At 36.3% G+C, this 19,522-nt stretch overlaps 1 protein-coding gene across 12 annotated transcripts in view; it reads left to right on the top strand.

The window, feature by feature from the left end:
* The window catches only part of IFT81 (intraflagellar transport 81), a 210,804-nt gene that overhangs the window by 132,611 nt on the left and 58,671 nt on the right, over nucleotides 1-19,522 (top strand). For 11 of the 12 annotated variants that reach the window (XR_009250510.1, XR_009250512.1, XR_009250513.1 and 8 more), the window contains one exon: nucleotides 19,049-19,198. The exons of the other annotated variant lie outside the window; for it this stretch is intronic. Coding sequence is in view for 8 of the 11 variants with exons in the window: in XM_058691283.1 (XP_058547266.1) it covers nucleotides 19,049-19,198 (150 nt within the window). In the remaining 3 variants the exon portion in view is untranslated. The remainder of the gene's footprint in view (nucleotides 1-19,048; nucleotides 19,199-19,522) is intronic. 12 annotated transcript variants of the gene reach the window in all.

The following is a 19,522-nucleotide window of genomic DNA, read 5'->3' as shown; positions in this document are numbered from 1 at the left end:
AAGAGGTTAGAGTAGGAGAGAGCCAAAGCATAAGAGACTCTTAAAAACTGAGAACAAACTGAGGGTTGATGGGGTGTGGGAGGGAGGGGAGGGTAGGTGATGGGCATTGAAGAGGGCATCTTTTGGGATGAACACTGGGTGTTGTATGGAAACCAATTTGACAATAAATTTCATATATTAAAAAAAAGAAAAAATAAATGACTTCATTGTAGATGCTTATAAATTTTTAAAATACAACTATATCTAATGTTGCTATATACTTAAATTTTTGAACAATGTTTCAACAGCTGTTATTTCATTTATCCTTCTTTCAGACTCATGAGATTAGTAGGACAAGTAATATTGTCATTTATATATATGGCTAAATTTAAGCACCAAAAATATAATTCCCCATCTCATTTTCATAAAATTAGCTCAAGAATGAATGAATGAATGAATGAAGCAAAATATCTTGTGTGAAGGACAGTGCTTTTTTTTTTTTAAAGCAAATCAAGAGATAGGTATAGGTTATATTTTAATTCCTAAACATTGCCTATACTTTACCACTTCCTACAGCTTACTTATTTTATATTAGCTACTTAGCTACTAGGCCTCCGAAAAAGCTACTTTGAAAAGCTGCTCACATCCAAACTTCAGTTTTGGCTTTGAATGGTTGCAGAATTCATACTGTTACAAATTGGCAGTGAACCTTCACTGTGCCAAACACAAGTGAGTTGTTCCCATGGTGCCACTTTTCTCTGTGGTACTTGGGATTGTAGTCTCCCAATATGCCTTTAGCTTTTTGGGAAGTAGTAGATTTCAACAGTCAGCACTTGACTGAAAAATTCCTTTGGCTTTTAACATCCACGTCCAGATTGCTTTAAGAGATGGGGATATTTTAAATGTTACTTGGAAGCCAACAGGGTGTGCTTTGTGACATCCTTGCTATCCGAGGGGGGAAAGGTTAATTATGCAACAATCTTGTTTTATAAGAGGCCATGCTTCCTCCTAGCATTTTTGTTTTTTCTTAAGAAAATGCTGCCCAACTGACAAGAAATACTAATTGCTATGGCCACAGTTGGCATGAATAGTGCTTATAAATTCAGTGTTAGATATTCCTTCTATGCAAATGTGAGGGTATAGAACATACTGTCAACCTATTAGGTTTTATTTTTGATAAATTATGGTGAATAGAAGTGTCTGATGACAGAAAAAGGCATACTTTTCTTAAAGGGAAAAAGGTAACTTTGGAAATGAGGTCAACCTAATTTTTAAACAATATCTGGTCAGAAACTAGAACAAATTAAGTAAATCATTTGGCAGTTACCTAAAAGAACAGAAGGTATTGGGGAACATTAAGCATAATTTTGTAAAGAACAAATCTTGGTAGACCAGTTTTATTTTCTACTTTGATAAAGTGGCAGACCATATGGACAAAAGGGAGGAAGTTTGTTATACTTAAAATTATATAATATAGCTGGACTTCACTGAGGTTTCATTTGGTATCACATGGTAATCACCAAAAAATCGTGGTTTTTTGCCACCCATCTGTTAACACGGTTGGTGAGACGGCATCGAGAAGTAGTGGCATGGTATTTGGAAAGAATTTCTATGGCAGGAGTCACAAATAGGAGAACAAGGAAGGGCGGGCTAACATTTATGGAGCACTGTTTATACAAGGCTCTGTGCTAGATGCTTTACAAACACACACTCCTTTACTTCTTGTGTTCTCATTCCTGCTGTTCCCATTTTGCAGCTGGGTGAAGCTCAGGGAGATTGTAGATGCACTTCGAGGTAACAAGTGGCCAAGCTGGAATCCAGGTCTCTCTCACCTGTTCCTATAGACCTGAGCAAATCACTTCTCCATCTGTAAAATGGGGATGATTGCTCTTCACTGTCATTATGAAGAACACGCAAAATAATGGATGTCACAGCTTCCCAGTCAACATATAACATCTGGCATCCAGAAGTCATTCCTATGGGTCTCATGTCACTGCATGTGTGAGAAGCGGTGTAGTGGAAGGGTTATGGGCATGGGCTCTAGGATTTGATTGTTGGAGTGCAGATCCTGGCTTTGTCATCTTACTGGCTGGGCAACATTGGGCAGATTCCTTAACCTCTTTGTACTCAGCTGTAAAATGTGACTTGTATCGCTGTATACCTCCTGGAATTATTACTGTGCAGATTAAACGAGTTAATACCTGAAAAGTGCTTAGAATAGCACTAGCACATGCTAAGTGCTCAATAAATGCTAGCACCTGATATTTTTATATTTTTGTCAGTCACTTGAATGAAGAGTTTGAAAGCTAAGAATATAGTTTGCAGCTTAAAACTTGAACTTAGTATTTCCCAAACTGGGTGCAATTCAGTAGAAATAAATATGAAATAGTTTCTGTTTGTGGATAAATGATTTACACAGATTCAGGATGGGATGAGATGACACTAATGAGAGTCGTTTTAGCTGCTATCCACTGAGCAGTTACTGTGTGCTCAATCTTTAAAAACATATCGTTGGTGATGGTTGCACAACAGTGTGAATACACTTACTGCCACAGAACTGTACCCTGAAATATGGTTAAAATGATAAATTTTATACCATGTATGTTTAATCACAGTAAAACACACATGTAATATATCCCAATTCATCCTCTCAAAACACTTGTGAGGTAAACATTATCTGCATTTTGTAATTGAGAAAATAAGATTAGAGAAGTTTAAGTAACTTGCCTAATGTCACACAGTTAGTGAGTTGCAGAGTAAGGATTTGAACTCGGGTCTGACAGTCACAAACTGGAAACGTTAGCCTGGTAGAAACTGTACAACAGCCATTTGTTTGGATACAAACCTTCATTCCTTGATTATCCATATGTGATTGTTTGATTAATCTTTTCTTGGAAAAATTTAGGAATGTGACTGTTGATGAGGATAAATACTATACATATAGTAATTTTTATTCCTTTGTCATTTTCTTTTTAGAGGTCAGCTAGCAGTTTTTAAAGTTCAGTATTGAAGTATGAATTTTGATGCTTCCCCTGCCATTAAAGTTATTCTTCCAGATGTTGCATTTTGTCTGAGAATTTTAGCTCTTCTGTTTGCAGATGACAGGTACTACAGGCATTTGTGCTTCACTAGACTCTCATTTGTATTCCCTGGATGTTTCTTATTAATAATAGATGAAGTGTCTAAAAATTCTTTTTCTTTCATTGTACTTTGGTTATCATTTTAACATTTTAGTTTCATTGTATTGCCTTGCTTAATTATGGCAGTAAGCATAGGAATGTGTTTATTTCTTATTCTGCCAGACTTCTAACGTGGGTAGGAATTTCTTGAACTGTTGAAATTATCTTCTCAGTGATAGAGATTTTCTTGCCAGTCTAGTCTATCTTGATTTCTTTTTCTTCACACCAGTATTTTTCAGGTGATAAGAAGGTTAAACTTAGAGACTAGAGTCTCTTAACATAACTGAAAATTGATACTAACAAATATGTTTCTGTGTCTTGAAGTTTTTTATATTGGATTTGAGTATGTAGTAATTAAGCACAAATCTGGTTGAATTGATATTCTCAAAGAATTTTGAATGCTGTCATCTCTGAGAGAAGTTACCCAAAAAATACCATGAAGCTTCATCCCTAATACTGACCTGTTCGTCATTCTTATCAATAATTTAGATTAATTAATAATTAATGTTTATTATGCAGTTACACTGTGCCAGGCACCATATTAGGCTTCTTATATACATTATCTCATTTTTTTCATTGAACAACTCTAATTGTTACGATAATTATTCAAGTTTTTACAATTATGGGAACCGAGGCACAGGGAGGATTTATGCTAACTCACCAAGATCACATGACTAGTAAGTAGTGGTGCCATGATTTGAACTGAGGTGGTCTGCCTCCTAAACCCTTAATAATTTTCACATGACAGGAAGCCAGAAGGAATAGTCAGCAAGAGATAGATGATAGAATTGGGATTCAAAGTCATCTTGGAAGCCAGAAGCATTGTGCTGAAACAAACAAAATGCTGTTAATAGGATGATAAACACAATGTTGTGGAATTCAAGTTCTGTCTGCCATCTCAACATATCACCCATGAATAATGCAGCATTAGAAAACAAATTATTATACTCCATTAATAAAAATGTAATATCCCATTTATGGTGATATTATGCCTGGAATGTTATGTTACAGTTTTGGCATATGTGTTAAGAAGGACATAGTCAAGGCAGAGTCCAGGTGTAGGTGACCAAAATGGATGAAAAGTCTGGAAACTTTTGTAGAGAGAATTGATTATGTATTAACTGAGCACACACACACACAAAATAGAATTGCACTTAAATTTCAAAAGGATTATGGAAAGGATGGTGTGCAGAAAAAGAGTTAACATAGCAGGCCTGAAACTGCTATTCTTAGAAAATCTTGTTTGCAAGGTTGGCCCTTGTCTGGCATCTAGGAACTTTGATTTTAGAAAGATTTCCACCATTCCCCAAAAAGAATTGCTCACTGTGCCTGAACTGTGTGTACAAAGAAAGTGGTTTATGTTGAACACCTGCTTTCCTTCTCAGAGCCTGGGATTTAGGTAAGGGCTAGGCAGACAGTATGCCTCTGTGGCCAGCCCCCAAGTAAAATGCCTGAGCACAGAGTCTCTAATGAACTTACCTGGTTGGCAACATTTCACACATATTGTTACAACTCATCACGTATTGTTACAACTCATTGCTGGAAGAATTAAGGGAGAAGACTCTTGGAAGCTTGCCCCTGGTTTCCTCTGGATTTCACCTCATGTGCCTTTTCCTCTTGCTGGTTTTGCTTTTATGTTTTCACTGTAATAAAGCATAGCCAAGAATACGACTATATGCTGAGTCCTGTGAGTCCTCCTAGCAAACCATTAAACCTGGGAATGGTTTTGGCCCCCCCCCCCCCCAACACAAATCGGTTAATATTCTTGTTTGACAGAAGGCAGAATTAGGACCAGTGGTTAGAAAGAAATATTTGATCGACTACTGAAAATTTTCTACAACTTAAGCTTTCTTCAGTACTGAAGCAGGCTGCTTTGGTGAAGCAGAGTGCTCCAGCATTTAAAATATTCTGACAGAACCTGGATGAGAGACATTTTAGAAGTAACATGTGCAGTTAGTAGAAGAAAGATTGTACTGGATCAATGTTTGGGGGTTTTTTAATCTTAAAAAATCTGACTATACAAGTAATACCTGAATACATTCTTGTGGTATGAAAATGAAGCAATAGGCATAAAGTAAAAGTCTTCCTTGACTGTCTCCCACCCCCCATCCCAGTCCCTCAGTCCCTTTACCAAAGAGAAGCCACTGCTTCCAGGTTTGTGTGCCCTTTCTTTTCAGTCCTTTCTCTAAAGATAGATATAGATCCTACCGTTCTGTGGTTTGCAAAAATGTAAATGGTATTATACTGTGTGTATTGTGCAACTTGCTCTTAATAAAATGTGTTGGAGATTTTTCCATGTCCATAATGAGGAGATTAAGAGAATTCTGTAGAAGTTAACAGAATCAGCTCTGGAACCAGAACACCTGTGTGCAGATCTCTGCTCTGCCACCTGTTAGCTATTCAACCTTAACATGTTACCAGACTCCTCTGGGCCTCAGTTTCCTTGCCCATAAAGTGGGTGCAACTGCTGTGGAAAACAGTATGGCAATAATTCAAAAGTCAAACACAGAATTACCATATGACTCAAAAATTCCCCTCTGAGGTTAGAATCCTCATGTGGTTTTCTATTAGGATTTTCTAAGTGCAAATTATTGCTATTATTCCAAGTTATGGTAACTTCAGATATTTGGACAGGATTTTAATATTAAGTAACCTTAGTTTTCCATAATTTGGAGTGCTTTTAAAATGTTTACACAGAATTCTCTAACCTTCTGCAGGATTCAGTGTGAGAAAAAATAGGAAAACATAGTATTATACCCTAATATAATAGCTAATGGTCAGACATCTGACTCTGAGTTGTCAATAAATTAACATTGCTGTGGTCAATGTGATTTTTGAAGATAGCATAATAACTAAGTAGCACGTCTTCCAGAATATATACCGTTATTGTTTCCCCAGCTCATAGCCCATGGCCCTGAAATGTACTTCCATAGCACTCTGTTCCTGTGTGTTGTAACATAACACACTTAAGATCACTTGTTCAGTTTCTGCTTCCCCTGAGAAAGCAGTGAGCTCCATAGTGGCAAGAGCATATCTATTGTTCACCATCATGTACTTAACACTTGGCACATAACAGACACTTGGTAAATGTGTGGAAACCTGAAAGTATATAATGTAGTCTAGACGTGTGTATGTCTTTCATCAGAAAAGTGATAATATTAAAAATGTCTTGGTCCTTTTTAGTAGGCTTTGGTTGATAAGAAAAGTTATTTATATTAATTCTTCAACCTAACCATAGTTGCATATTTCATTGTATAGATATTTCATTGTACAGATTCATTATTTTTGGATACCTGACCACACACCTAAATTTACCATTTAATCTGGTAGCCTCCGTTAATTCTTAGGTAAGTACAATTTTGCTATTTTTTTTCTTTGCTCTTCCATTAAGAGAGAGACTCAGATGAGCAAAGAAAGAGCCTGTGCCTCTTGTAAATAAATAGTTCCACATAGCTACTGATCATTATTGTCTTAATCACCTTCATATCTCAGAATCTCTGCTTTAATTATTTGAAAAAGCAAACAAAAAATCTGCCCCAGTGGTATAGTGCTGGTCCCCTTCCTAGAGCTGTCATTCAGATGAATGCCTGCCTTTGGGGTCTGAACTTTTTTATAGCAACAAATGAACCTCTGGTTAAAGTCCCACTGGCACTTCATGCAATCAAAGGTCACTCCTGGCTAATGGTGTGTGAGTATAGAATCCATTGTGTTTTGTTCCCTAACCATTACAAGAAGCTCACCTGTTTTGCAGCTATGACTGCTTTAAAAATGTGCTTGGTCAAATAATGTTTATGAGAAGCTTTAGAAAGATCCAACCAGTTCATTCTACAGCTACTGATAGAAATCCTAGAGCTAAATTGCAAAGATTATGAAATCTTCTTTAAATACTTCAAAGAGAAGCACAGCGAAGATAAGGGAATCCTGGCAAGGTTTGCTGCAGCTGTCAGATCCCGAAAAATTAGGAATCAAATTTTGACACTTGTAATTGAATCATCCACCCTTCTAAGTGAGCCCAGGCAAACCTGTGATATTTTTAGAACCTTTCAAACCACATCACACTCTTTAGAGTTCATAGCAGGACCCAAGGCCCCTAAAATTTCCCAAGAGATGGAACAAAACAGAATCAAATAAATTTAGCTCAATCTGCTAGAATAGAAGTAGTGTATTTATGCAAGCAATCTAGGTAATGCCACAGTTTCAACTGAAAATTTGAAAACTTTTCATTGAAAAATTTTTTGAGAGTTAACTGCTTGGACAGCCATTGAAAAATCCATTAACTCTAATATAATAACAGCTGTGCAGTGGTGATTTGATTTATAATAGAAGCATAGAGACCTTGGACGGTATGATTAACTGTGTTTCACAGATGGATGTTCCTGTGCCACAAGTTTCATTTAAGACAGATTTCTACCAGCATATATCATATTGCTTATTATAGACTCTCTCAAAAGAATTAGCAGTTAATTATATTGCTTATGGTTGGCTTGGTGAGATTTTCTAATTTAAAGTTAAAAACATAATACTAACAGGTTGGAAAAGGTTAGAATAGTATTTGTATGTGTGTCTGTGTTGGCACTAGTTATGATGAGTGATTTGAAAAGACTGTCATTGGGGCGCCTGGGTGGCGCAGTCGGTTAAGCGTCCGACTTCAGCCAGGTCACGATCTCGCGGTCCGTGAGTTCGAGCCCCGCGTCGGGCTCAGTGCTGACAGCTCAGAGCCTGGAGCCTGTTTCGGATTCTGTGTCTCCCTCTCTCTCTGCCCCTCCTCCGTTCATGCTCTGTCTCTCTCTGTCCCAAAAATAAATAAAAAACGTTGAAAAAAAAAATTAAAAAAAAAAAAAAAAGAAAAGACTGTCATTTTAACAGAAAACAAAGGTTGCTTTGAAACATTTTGTCTTGCCTTAAAACAAGTAGCAAGTCTGAGACCAGACTTCAGGGAGTCAAAATGATTTATTGGAGCATAACATGAAAAGACGACCTCTTCAGGTTTTCTACAAGTCTGAATTCAGCCAGAAGACACTGACAAATGGGTGAAAAAATCGTGACCATAGGGCATATTCATGCTACTCTTGAACAGTCATCTGACACCTAACTCTCTTGGGCCTATTTCTGTAGTTTTCCATGCTTAAAAATCATTTGATGAAATAACTGACCAAGATGTGATTTAATTAATAAATGGAAAATAGCATGCATATTGGACTAACAGGATTTGAGGACAAAAGCATTCGTTCTAGTCCAGTTTTTTTTAACTTGCTGAGCTTTGGTGAGTTGTATTAATTTCTCCATAGGTTTCTTTCTTTATAAAAGGGAAGTAGTGCTTTTTTTAAAAAAAAAAATAGATCCTTATGGTTCTTGACAATATATATATTAAGTGGGAGTCCTCACAGCTAATTACTGTGGAAATAGTTTCATGCTGGATATTGAGATGGAGAATTTGCAGCAGGAGCAGAGATTCTGGTTTCCGTGTAAATATCCAAAATGATGCCTGGAATCTAATAATGCTTTTGAGTTCCAGATAAGCTTGAAGAGCATTCGTAAATGGTTACGTACTTAAGGAAATAAGCTGCTTTGTCCGTTTAAAAAGCTAGCCCAGATTTTGATCATTATTATTAAAGGTTCTAAAACGTATTAAGTGGATAAAAGGAGAAAGAACATCTGGCAAATTCCATTTTGATCACAAAGGAGTAAAATTAGTCCTGAAGCTAGAAGCTAGCACTATAAAGCCTTAATCTTATTGATCTCAGAGAATGATGGCTGTTCTTTCATAAATGACAAAGTTAGGTTACAAATGCATGTTGGTCCAAATGTTTAATAATAGCTGCTATAATGGGCCTTCCTGCACAATGTAAAGCTTTATAGTTCATTTTAATGACAAATTTGCTTGATTGACCTGCAATAGTGCACTATAGAAAGCTTTTCCCTAATGATCCAAGGATTTGTTGCTTATCTCCTATGCCAGACTCCCTTTAAAAATTATTTTTAAAATATTTTTAAACTAAAATATTTTTTAAGTTATTTAAGAAAGAAACCTTAAAGAGTTCACTAATAATCCTACTTTCCCAATACAACGGCTATTTTTCTTTAAAAAAAATTTTTTTTAATGTTTATTTATTTTTGAGAGGGAGAAAGAGTGTGAGTGGAGTGGGGCAGGGGGGAAGAGAGAGAGAGAAGGAGATGCAGAATCCAAAACAGGCTCCAGGCTCTGAGCTGTCAGCACAGAGTCCAATGCGGGGCTCGAACCCACGAACCGCGAGATCATGACCTGAGCCGAAGTTGGATGCTTAACCGACTGAGCCACCCAGGCACCCCACAATGGCTACTTTTATTTCTTAATTCTCTTGGTGTGTGTGTGTATGCACACCCTCCAAGAATATAGATTTGTAATTGCTTGCAATAGTGATTATTCTGTTTTAGCTCTAAAGAGCATCTACCACACTTACATTTGTACTTTTCTGCTTACTCTAATCACTTGACATGTCTTTATTTCTTTACTGTTTAGAAGAAACAGTACTCGTCTCTTATTTTCTAGGTACTCCTTAACTATATTCAAACAGAATGACAGACATTAATCATTATTCAACTTTTATAGAATTTTGGTGTATTTTCTAGATCTTATTTAAAAACTACCTGGTTTTATTTTAGACAAATAATCTTTCATTTTACAATGGAAACACTGTATGTTTTGATCCTCAGAGGTTATAAAAACGCTTTACACAATAATAGAGTATAGTTTACACAATAATAAGGTATTTTTAAGAATTGGCTACTGAATAATGGCAATGATGGTTATTAATAATTACAGATATTTAGGTCAATAATTTGTTTTATTTTATTAAACTGTAAACAATGATAGCTCCTATTTATTGAATGCTACACTAGGCATTGGGCTAATTGCCTTATGCACATTTTCATATCACTCTAAGTATTGTTACCTTCTTTTTTTTCCAGTTGAATTAATTGATATATAAAGACAAAAAAAATAATTGCGCAAGGTCACTTTAAGTGGTGGAGCCAGGATTTGAAATTATATTTCTCTGATTACTATATTTCCTGGAATTTCTCTGGAAATTATATTTCCAAAGCCCATGATCTTGACAAGTCTCTGAACTGCTTGTACTGCTCCTGTTGTACTGCTCCTGGGACCTTTAATGATTTAAGTTCTAAATGTGACTTTTTTGCTCATATAAATTATTACAACACAGAATTATGAGTACATTTAAATTTTAATCCTCAAAGTCTATTCAAAATAAAATCTATCAGCAGTTAGGTTTTTGTTGGTGATGGGCAGGTTTTGAGGTGGGTTGCACTTTTAATTTAATTACACTTTTTTTAGATTGATACAAATATGTAGTTTAAAAAGCAAAACATTACTACACAGCTCATAATGAAAATAATGATCCTCTTTCACACTCCCAAGTCCTCCTTCCTTGAGGCAACCACTCTAAATGCCTTTGATTGTCCCTTCTAGTGTTTACTTCTACATTTCTAAATAACGTTTATGCTGAAACTTTAAAACTTTTCTCAGTTGTTGGCATACTACCGTAGGAAATAAGGATTTAACCCTACACTCCCCATTCCCTGTCTACTCCCATACCCATCCTTTCATTCATTAGAGCCTCCCAATATAATTATAATTGGTTAAATCATTATTTAGTATATTCATTGTAATGATTGTAGAACCATAGTTTACAGCTGAGCCACATAGTATATACTATGATTACATATCCGTTCTTGTACACTTTTTAAAAAATTAATACTGACCTCATTTTTTTTTTTTTTTTGGTTTGGTTAGTTTTTAAATGTACCTGTCACCCACTCATCTCCAGACCTTCTGATAGAACCATGCAACTTATCTTAATATGGCATATGTTCATATACAGTAATCTATTAATTACATTTTGTAAACCTTAGGTTTATTGTTCTTGGAGTCCCTTTCATTCTTCTGTTCCAGTCTTGGAAGATTTTTATGTAAGCTTGCTGTAAACTGTAGATCCACTGTAAACTGTAATCTGGGGCTTTGTATTCATCATCCTGGAAATTTCTTTAGTGATTCTCTTGTTTTGGATCCCCTACTTCCCACATCCCAAGTCTTCTCTTTCTTAGTTTATTTCCTTGTTGTAATAGAGAATGTTCCTGAAAAGGGGGGACTGGGGAGGTACATTTTTGAGAAACTTGCTTGTTTGAAACTGTCTTTATTCCATCTTCATAAACATGATTGATAGTTTGACTGAATGATGAATTCCAGTTGAACATCTTTTTCCCCGAGAATTTTGAAGGTATTGTTCTGTTGTCTTCTAGTATTCGTTGTTGCTGTCTGAGGCTGTTTCGATTCCCAGCCCTTTGATGTGACCTTTTATTGTTATTGTTGTTATTTTACCTCTCTTGAAACTTTTGGGATTCTTTCTCTACCTCTGATTTTCTAAATTTTTAAGATTATGGGCTTAAATGTAACTCTTTTCTTCTTTCATTGAGCTGGGCATTCTATTGGCCATTTTAATTTAGAATCTTATTTTATATCCTTCAGTTCTGGGAGATTTTCTTGTATTATTTCTACCCTAAAAAACATTCTCTTCAGGGTGTCTGGGTGGCTCAGTTGGTTAAGTGTCTGACTTCAGCTCAGGTCATGGGTTTGAGCCACTTGTTGGGCTCTGTGCTGACAGCTCAGAGCCTGAAGCCTGCTTCAGATTCTGTTTCCTTGTCTCTCTGCCCCTACCCTGCTTATTCTCTGTCTCTCAAAAATAAATAAACATTAAAAAATATTTTTTAAAATTTCTGTTCTGTTCTAGAACTCATTAGTTACAGTTGGAGTCTTCTATATTGATTCTTTAATGTTTACTTTCAAAATGTTTAATTAAAAAAATGTTAAGTAAGAGTAGGTGACAATATGTGTGTGTTGTGTTATATGCGAAGAGTAAAGAATAATGAGATCATGAACATATATACACTTAACACTCAGCTTTAAAAAAAGAAACTGTGTGGCTCCTGTGTGCCTCTTCTTTATCCCATTCAATTCCCACCCCTCTCAGAGGTAACCACCATCTCAAGTTAGGTATTTGTCATTCTCTGACTTTTCTTTACTGTTTGACCACACATTTGTATCCCTAAATGATATATTGTTTAGTTTTCCTAAGCAATACTAATGGAAGCCTTTCTCTGTATATTCTGTAACTTGCTTGTTTTGCTCTACATTATTTCTTGAACTTATAATTGTTTACTTCCAGTATAGAAATATAAATATATAGAGATATATAAAATTGAATCTACAACAATTCATTGTGGCTTATTTTCCAGTTTTTTTTTTTTTGCTATTGCAGTGTTTCTGTCAAAATTCTTATGTATGTCTCCCATGGCTGTGAACAGAGTTTCTCCAAGGCAGTGTTTCTTACCTTTTTTCAAAACATGACACTTAAAAAAATTTGATCATTGTTTAGCATACTGACATAAAAGGACAAGGCTGCTTATAGCTGAGGGTGACTGGCTTGGGAGTTCTTTATAGTATCTTACCCAGCTGCTGCAAAATCTTAGTGGATAAATGCCTTGGCACACACTTGATATTTGTGCCACATGACTGCAGTGGAACATAGAGCATGCCCCACTTATGAAGCCCTGCTCCAGAGAGGTACCATTCACAGAGTTGTCTGAAGACCAGTTCTAGTCCACAAACTGTTAGTTACTAATCCATGGCCATGTAAGTTGAGCAGAAACATTTAGAAACATTTATAGTAATGTGATATTTTTATTATTTTAGAAAAGTGTCCACTCCACAAATGATTAGAAATTTTAAAAACTGCTCCATCACCATAGATAAATTTGAAATGCCCTGCCATTCATGGAGTGGAGTTGGTGGGGCATAGGGTGAACACAATGTCAAGTTAAGTAGATACAAAATGTTTTCCAAACTGTTGCTCTAAATTAGAAATCCCCCACTCCAGTGGTGTCCCACTTCCTCCTCATCTTCACCAACACTTAGTATTGAAGGACTTACTTTTGCTCATTTGGTGGGTGTTAAAATAGTATATTAATGTGGTTTTAATTTGTGTGACTGATTTGATTACTAATGAGACTGAGCATCTTTTATTATGTTTATTGGCCATCTTGGGTTTCTCCTCTGCTAAAAGTCTATTCAAGTATTTTATCTGTTTTTCTACTGAATTTATTTGTCTTTCACTTACTGATTTATAGGTTTAATTTATATATTTTGGATACAAATCCTTTATTGGTTTAATGTGTTACAAAAATGCTCTCCCAAATTGTGATTTATATCCTTAATCTCTTAATACATATTTCGATGAATGAATGTTCTTGATTTTAGCCAAGTTGAGTTTATCAATCATCTATTTTCAGTTTGTGCATTTTGTGTCTTGCTTAAGAAATCCTTTCCTGTGGTGCCTGGGTGGCTCAGTTGGTTGAGTGTCTGACTCTTGATCTCAGCTCAGGTCATGATCCCAGGGTCATGGTATTGAGCTCCATGCTATCTGTGCTATATGAGCTAAGCATAGAGCCTGCGTAAGATTCCCTCTTTCTCTCTCTCTCTCTCTCTCTCTCTCTCCCTCTCCCTCTCCCTCTCCCCCTCCCTCTCCCTCTCCCCCTCCATCCGTTTGCACACATGCATGCTCTCACTCTGAATATCAAAAAAAAGTGTTTCCTATCTCAAAATTATAGTGATATTTTCCTATATTCCAGAAGAATTTTAGTTTAGTCTTTCACATTTAAGTCTGTAATCCAGTAGGAATGGATTTTTATATGTTATGAAGCAAAGGGCCCATTAATTGAAAGTCCATTCTTTTCCCTCAAATTTTCCACAGCAGCAGTCTACATAAACAAAATCCCTTTGAGAGCTTAAATAATTTAAAAAATATATAAAGGGTTTCTGAGACCAAAAAGTTTGAGAATCACTGTTACAGATCCACAAGAAAAAATTAAAAGCTCCAATAAATAGGCAAAGCAATCTTGAAAAAGAAAACCAAAGCTGGAGGCATCACAATCCCAGACTTCAAGATGTATTACAAAACTGTAATCATCAAGACAGTATCGTACTGGCACAAAAATAGACACTCAGATCAATGGAACAGAATAGAGAACCCAGAAATGGACCCAGAAACATATGGCCAACTAATCTTTGACAAAACAGGAGAGAATATCCAGTGGAATAAAGACAGTCTCTTCAGCAAGTGGTGCTGGGAAAACCGGACAGTGACATGCAGAAAAATGAACCTGGACCACTTTCTTACACCATCCACAAAAATAAACTCAAAATGGATGAAAGATCTAAAGATAAGACAGGAAGCCATCAAAATCCTAGAGGAGAAAGCAGGCAGAAACCTCTTTGACCTCGGCTGCAGCAACTTCTTACTCAACACATCTCCGGAGGCAAGGGAAACAAAAGCAAATAGGAACTATTGAGACCTCATTAAAATAAAGAGTTTCTGCACAGCAAAGGAAACAATCAGCAAAACTAAAGGCAACAAACGGAATGGGAGAAGATATTTGCAAATGACATACCAGATAAAGGGTTAGTATCCAGAATCCATAGAGAACTTATCAAACTCAACACCCAAAAAACAAATCCAGTGAAGAAATGGGCAAAAGACACGAATAGACGCTTCTCCAAAGAAGACATCCAGATGGCCAACTGACACATGAAAAAATGCTCAACGTCATTCATCATCTGGGAAATACAAATCAAAACCACATTGAGATACCCCCTCACACCTGTCAGAATGGCTAATATTAACAACTCAGGCAACAACAGATGTTGATGAGGATGCAGACAAAGAGGATCTCTGTTGCACTGCTGGTGGGAATCCAAACTGGTACAGCCACTCTGGAAAACAGTATGGAGGTTCCTCAAAAAAATAAAAATAGAACTACCCTACGACCCAGCAATTGCACTACTAGGTATTTATCCAAGGGATACAGATGTGCTGTTTTGAAGGGGCACATGCACCCCAATGTTTATAGCAGCACTATCAATAATAGCCAAAGTATGGAAAGAGCCCCAATGTCCATCGATGGATGGATGGATAAAGAAGATGTGGGGTGTGTGTGTGTGTGTGTGTGTGTGTGTGTGTGTGTGTAATGGAGTATTACTCAGCAATAAAAAAGAATGAAATCTTGCCATTTGCAACTACGTGGATGGAACTAGAGGGTATTATGCTGAGTGAAATTAGTCAGAGAAAGACAAATATCATAAGACTTCACTCATATGAGGACTTTAAGATATAAAACATGAACATAAGAGAAGGGAAGCAATATAAAAACAGGGAGGGGGGCAAAACAGAAGAGACTCTTAAATATAGAGTACAAAGAGAGAGTTGCTGGAGGGGTGTGGGAAGGGGGATGGGCTAAATGGGTAAGGGGCTTAAGGAATCTACTCCTGAAATCGTTGTACCATATGCTAACTAACTTGGATATAAATTATAAAAAAAAATAAATTATAGAAAAAAACTCCAATAAAAAAGTGGGCCAAAGGCAAATAATTTTTTTAATCCCCACGGATGAATAATGAACATGACAAAAAAGTGAATTTCCTTAATAAATGCGGATAAAAAGTAAAATACCATTTTAATTATCAAATTGACAATTATTAAAAGTACTATAAATAGCCTTTGAAGGGCAGTTTGGCAAAATCTATCAAAATCCTATTTCCTTCTTACCATTTCTGAAAATATGTCCTATAGAAATTATTAAGAATGTGTCTGAAGATTTAGCTTCAATATATTCATCCGGGTTTTTTGTGATAGTTTGAAAATTCAGAAATAATCTAAAATCCAAATGATAGAAGAAATGTCCAATGGAAGAAAAACATGGATAATGTATTTTCTTTCCTCTAATTCATCCAGAGGAGTGGGTCCCTTACAGTGCTTTGATGGCCACCTATTGCTTAATTGTACATAGCCATCATTAATCTGGCCAAAACTACCCTTCCCTTACTTAGGTAGTCTGTCCAGTGAATGTCAAATAGTAACCAATCAGCATAGAGCACATTGAGTAATTGATGGGTTTGTTCTTCCACCAAAAATATTTATAGCTTTTAGCTTTTAAAAATAATTCTGGAGCACAGCAAGATAAAGAAGGGAAAAATTGGCCTAGATTACAGAAGATAGCAGATGAATAGGGTTGATTTCACTTTGGGCACTTTGCCCAGGACACTTTTAATAGAACATATAGTTACTCTAGGGATTCTGAGTCTGTGGTTATGGCAGGCTTACACGTTTATTCTTTAAAAGGAAAAATTGCAAGTTATTAGACTCTAGGTACATTGGTATGACTTAAATTTTTAAACCATTCCTGTAATCCAGCTATTGATAATTTGCTGTGTGTGGGCTGGATTCCTTACCATTAAAACTAAATCATGGATAGAAAAATATTTTGAACTTCCTTCCTCTAAAACACAGTGGGTTCTTCATTTCTTTCAGAGTTTAAGTCAAGTTTAAAAAGTCTAAACTAGGAATTAGAAGGTTTTTTTTTTAAGTATATTTATTCTGAGAGAAATAGAGTATGTGTGTGAGCAGGGGAGGGACAGAGAGAGAGAGGGAGAGAGAGAATCCCAAGCAGGCTCCACGCTGACAGTGTGCAGCCCAGTGCAGGGCTCAAACTGGAAATGTGAGATCAAAAGTCAAGACGCCTAACCAGCTGAGCCACCCAGACGCCCCTAGGAGGTTATGTTTTTGTGAAGAATTCTTAATCTTACTATTTTTGAGGACTTTCTTTGTGTACTGAAAAATCAATCAAGTCTTCAAAGAAAAAATCACCCAAATGTTAGAAATGTTGTGCTTCCTGTTTTATACCTTACAATTTAGAATTATTGCCCTCATGTTTAGCCTTATAAATTAGAAGGAAAAATACCAACATGGTAGTAGAGCTTAGTAGGATAGTAGAGTAGGATAATGGCTTTGAGTGAACTTTATCCTTTTTTCTGTTTTCCAAAATTTCAGTAATTCATGACTTTTATTATTTGTAAAATTATTTATCACTCTCCTCTCAAGTTAGCCTTTAGAAGGACTGAGTATTAAAAAGGCTAAGATTCTAGGGGTGCCTGAGCGGCTCAGTTGGTTAAGCATCCAACTTCGGCTCAGGTCATGATCTCGCAGTTCGTCAGTTCGAGCCCCGCATTGGGCTCTGGGCTGACAGTTCAGAGCCTGGAGCCTGATTCAGATTCTGTCACCTTCTCTTTCTGCCCCTCCCCCACTCACACAGTTTGTCTACCTCAAATATAAACATTAAAATTAAAAAATAAAATAAAAAGGCTAAGACTCTTAAAGAATTATCTTGTATTAGGTAAAATGGAAGCTTACTTTTGTTTTGAAGTAATGTGCTTAAATATAACAGGCCAAATTCTTAGTTGGAATTTTTTGAAAAATGTAGTTAATAAAAGGATAAAGCAGGAAGAAAAATTATTTTATGTAGTAAGAGGATCTGAAAATTATTAGTATAATGGTACATAAGAGGAAGTAATTTTTTTTTAAGTATTCTGTTTCAGAAATACCAGAAATTTCTCACATTTGCTTCTGGTATTTGCTTCTTATATCAAGCAATACTTTTAATGAGCCAGAATCTTTACACCTGCTGTTTCCTCTACCTGGAATGCTCTTTGCCTCTTCCTCCTTCCTCTAACACACTCTTACTTCTTCAGTCTTGGCTCAAATGTAATTATTTTGGGAAGCTTGCCATAATCCACCTCCCCTAAATCCCAATGCCCACCTTTCCTACCTTCATCCCAACCCAGGTTAAACTCCTGTTATTTATTCTCAGGACACCTTCATAATGTTCAACCATGGTTGTAAACATCAGTTCAATGTTTGTTTTCACCACTATTTCCTTAAGCTTGGTGAGGGCAGAACTTCTGAGTATCTTGTTTAAATTTTTGTTTTTTCAACGTTTTTTTATTTATTTTTGGGACAGAGAGAGACATAGCATGAACGGGGGAGGGGCAGAGAGAGAGGGAGACACAGAATCGTAAACAGGCTCCAGGCTCCGAGCCATCAGCCCAGAGCCTGACGCGGGGCTCGAACTCACGGACCGCAAGATCCTGACCTGGCTGAAGTCGGACGCTTAACCGACTGCGCCACCCAGGCGCCCCATGAGTATCTTGTTTAGAGTTGTATTCTCAATGTCTGGCACAGTGCCTAATACATGATAGTTAGTAAATAGAGCTTATCAAATGAATTCCTGTAATTACTATTCATTTTCATTTGCTTTTTCCAAACTATAGTTGGTATTACTTAATAGTGGGGATCTTTCCGCTAGAGTAGTTATAACTTTATACCTTTGGTGTAAAGGTCGGTAGATAGCTGAATTAAGCAACTGTAAATTCCCACTAACCTGGAATATTCTTAGCTTTTTAAGGTTTGGGATGGGCTTCATTCCAATGTCTCAGATGCTTCTTAGTGTATACGGTCACAGTACACTTCTTTAAATGATAAATAGTAGCTATAGGTTTTGACTATTCTGACTGGCCATATTAATCTCAATAGATGCAGTGCTTCCAAAATAGTACAGTATGCAAGAGATATCATGGTAGATCACAGCCAGAATTGGTTTCCTACTTTTTCTACTCCTCCTCCTCCTCCTCCTCCCCCCCCTCCTTTTTTAACCTTTTTTTTAAAATAGGGTTGAGTTTCTGGTTTTTTAAACCCTTATTTGTAAAGCCCCAAATGAACAGCTTTTACATAAGGATTTACAACATTTAGATTGGTCCAAAAATTAAAACCTACACAAAATATTTTAATTGAGCAGTTAGTCCTTCCAAGTTTTCTAATGAAACTAAGTTATTATATACTGGTGACACAAATGTTAGACAGTAGAAAATAAAATGTTTCTAATACATTGAAGTTAATATATTTAGCAACTACTTTTATATTCATGTTACATATTGTGTTCTTTTATAGTTCAAACGATATGTCAGTAAACTTCGAAGCAAGAGTACAGTTTTCAAAAAGAAGCATCAAATAATAGCTGAATTTAAAGCTGAATTCGGCCTCTTGCAGAGGACAGAAGAACTTCTTAAGCAACGGCATGAAAATATTCAACATCAACTGGTAATACAATGTTATCTGGAGTGCTAGAAATACAAATGCCAGGAGGTTCATAGGTTGTAGCTGTATACTGAGGTCATTGTTTTTACTGAAAACATCATAAAATTATTAATTTTCTCTGATTAATTACAGAGATGTCATATAAGCTGATTCATTTATTTTTTTAATGTTTATTTATTTTTGAGAGAGAGAGAGACAGCATGAGCAGGGGCGGGGCAGAGAGGGAAGGAGACACAGAATCGGAAGCAGGCTCTAGGCTCGGAGCTGTCAGCACAGAGCCGGATGCAGGGCTTGAACTCTCGAACTGTGAGATCATGACCTGAGCCA

The sequence above is a fragment of the Neofelis nebulosa genome, chromosome 11 (genome assembly GCF_028018385.1).
Source record: "Neofelis nebulosa isolate mNeoNeb1 chromosome 11, mNeoNeb1.pri, whole genome shotgun sequence".
In the NCBI taxonomy this organism is placed as follows: Eukaryota; Metazoa; Chordata; class Mammalia; order Carnivora; family Felidae; genus Neofelis; species Neofelis nebulosa.
The sequence above is the reverse complement of the archived record's forward strand: the minus strand, read 5'-3'. Positions and strand labels throughout refer to the sequence as shown.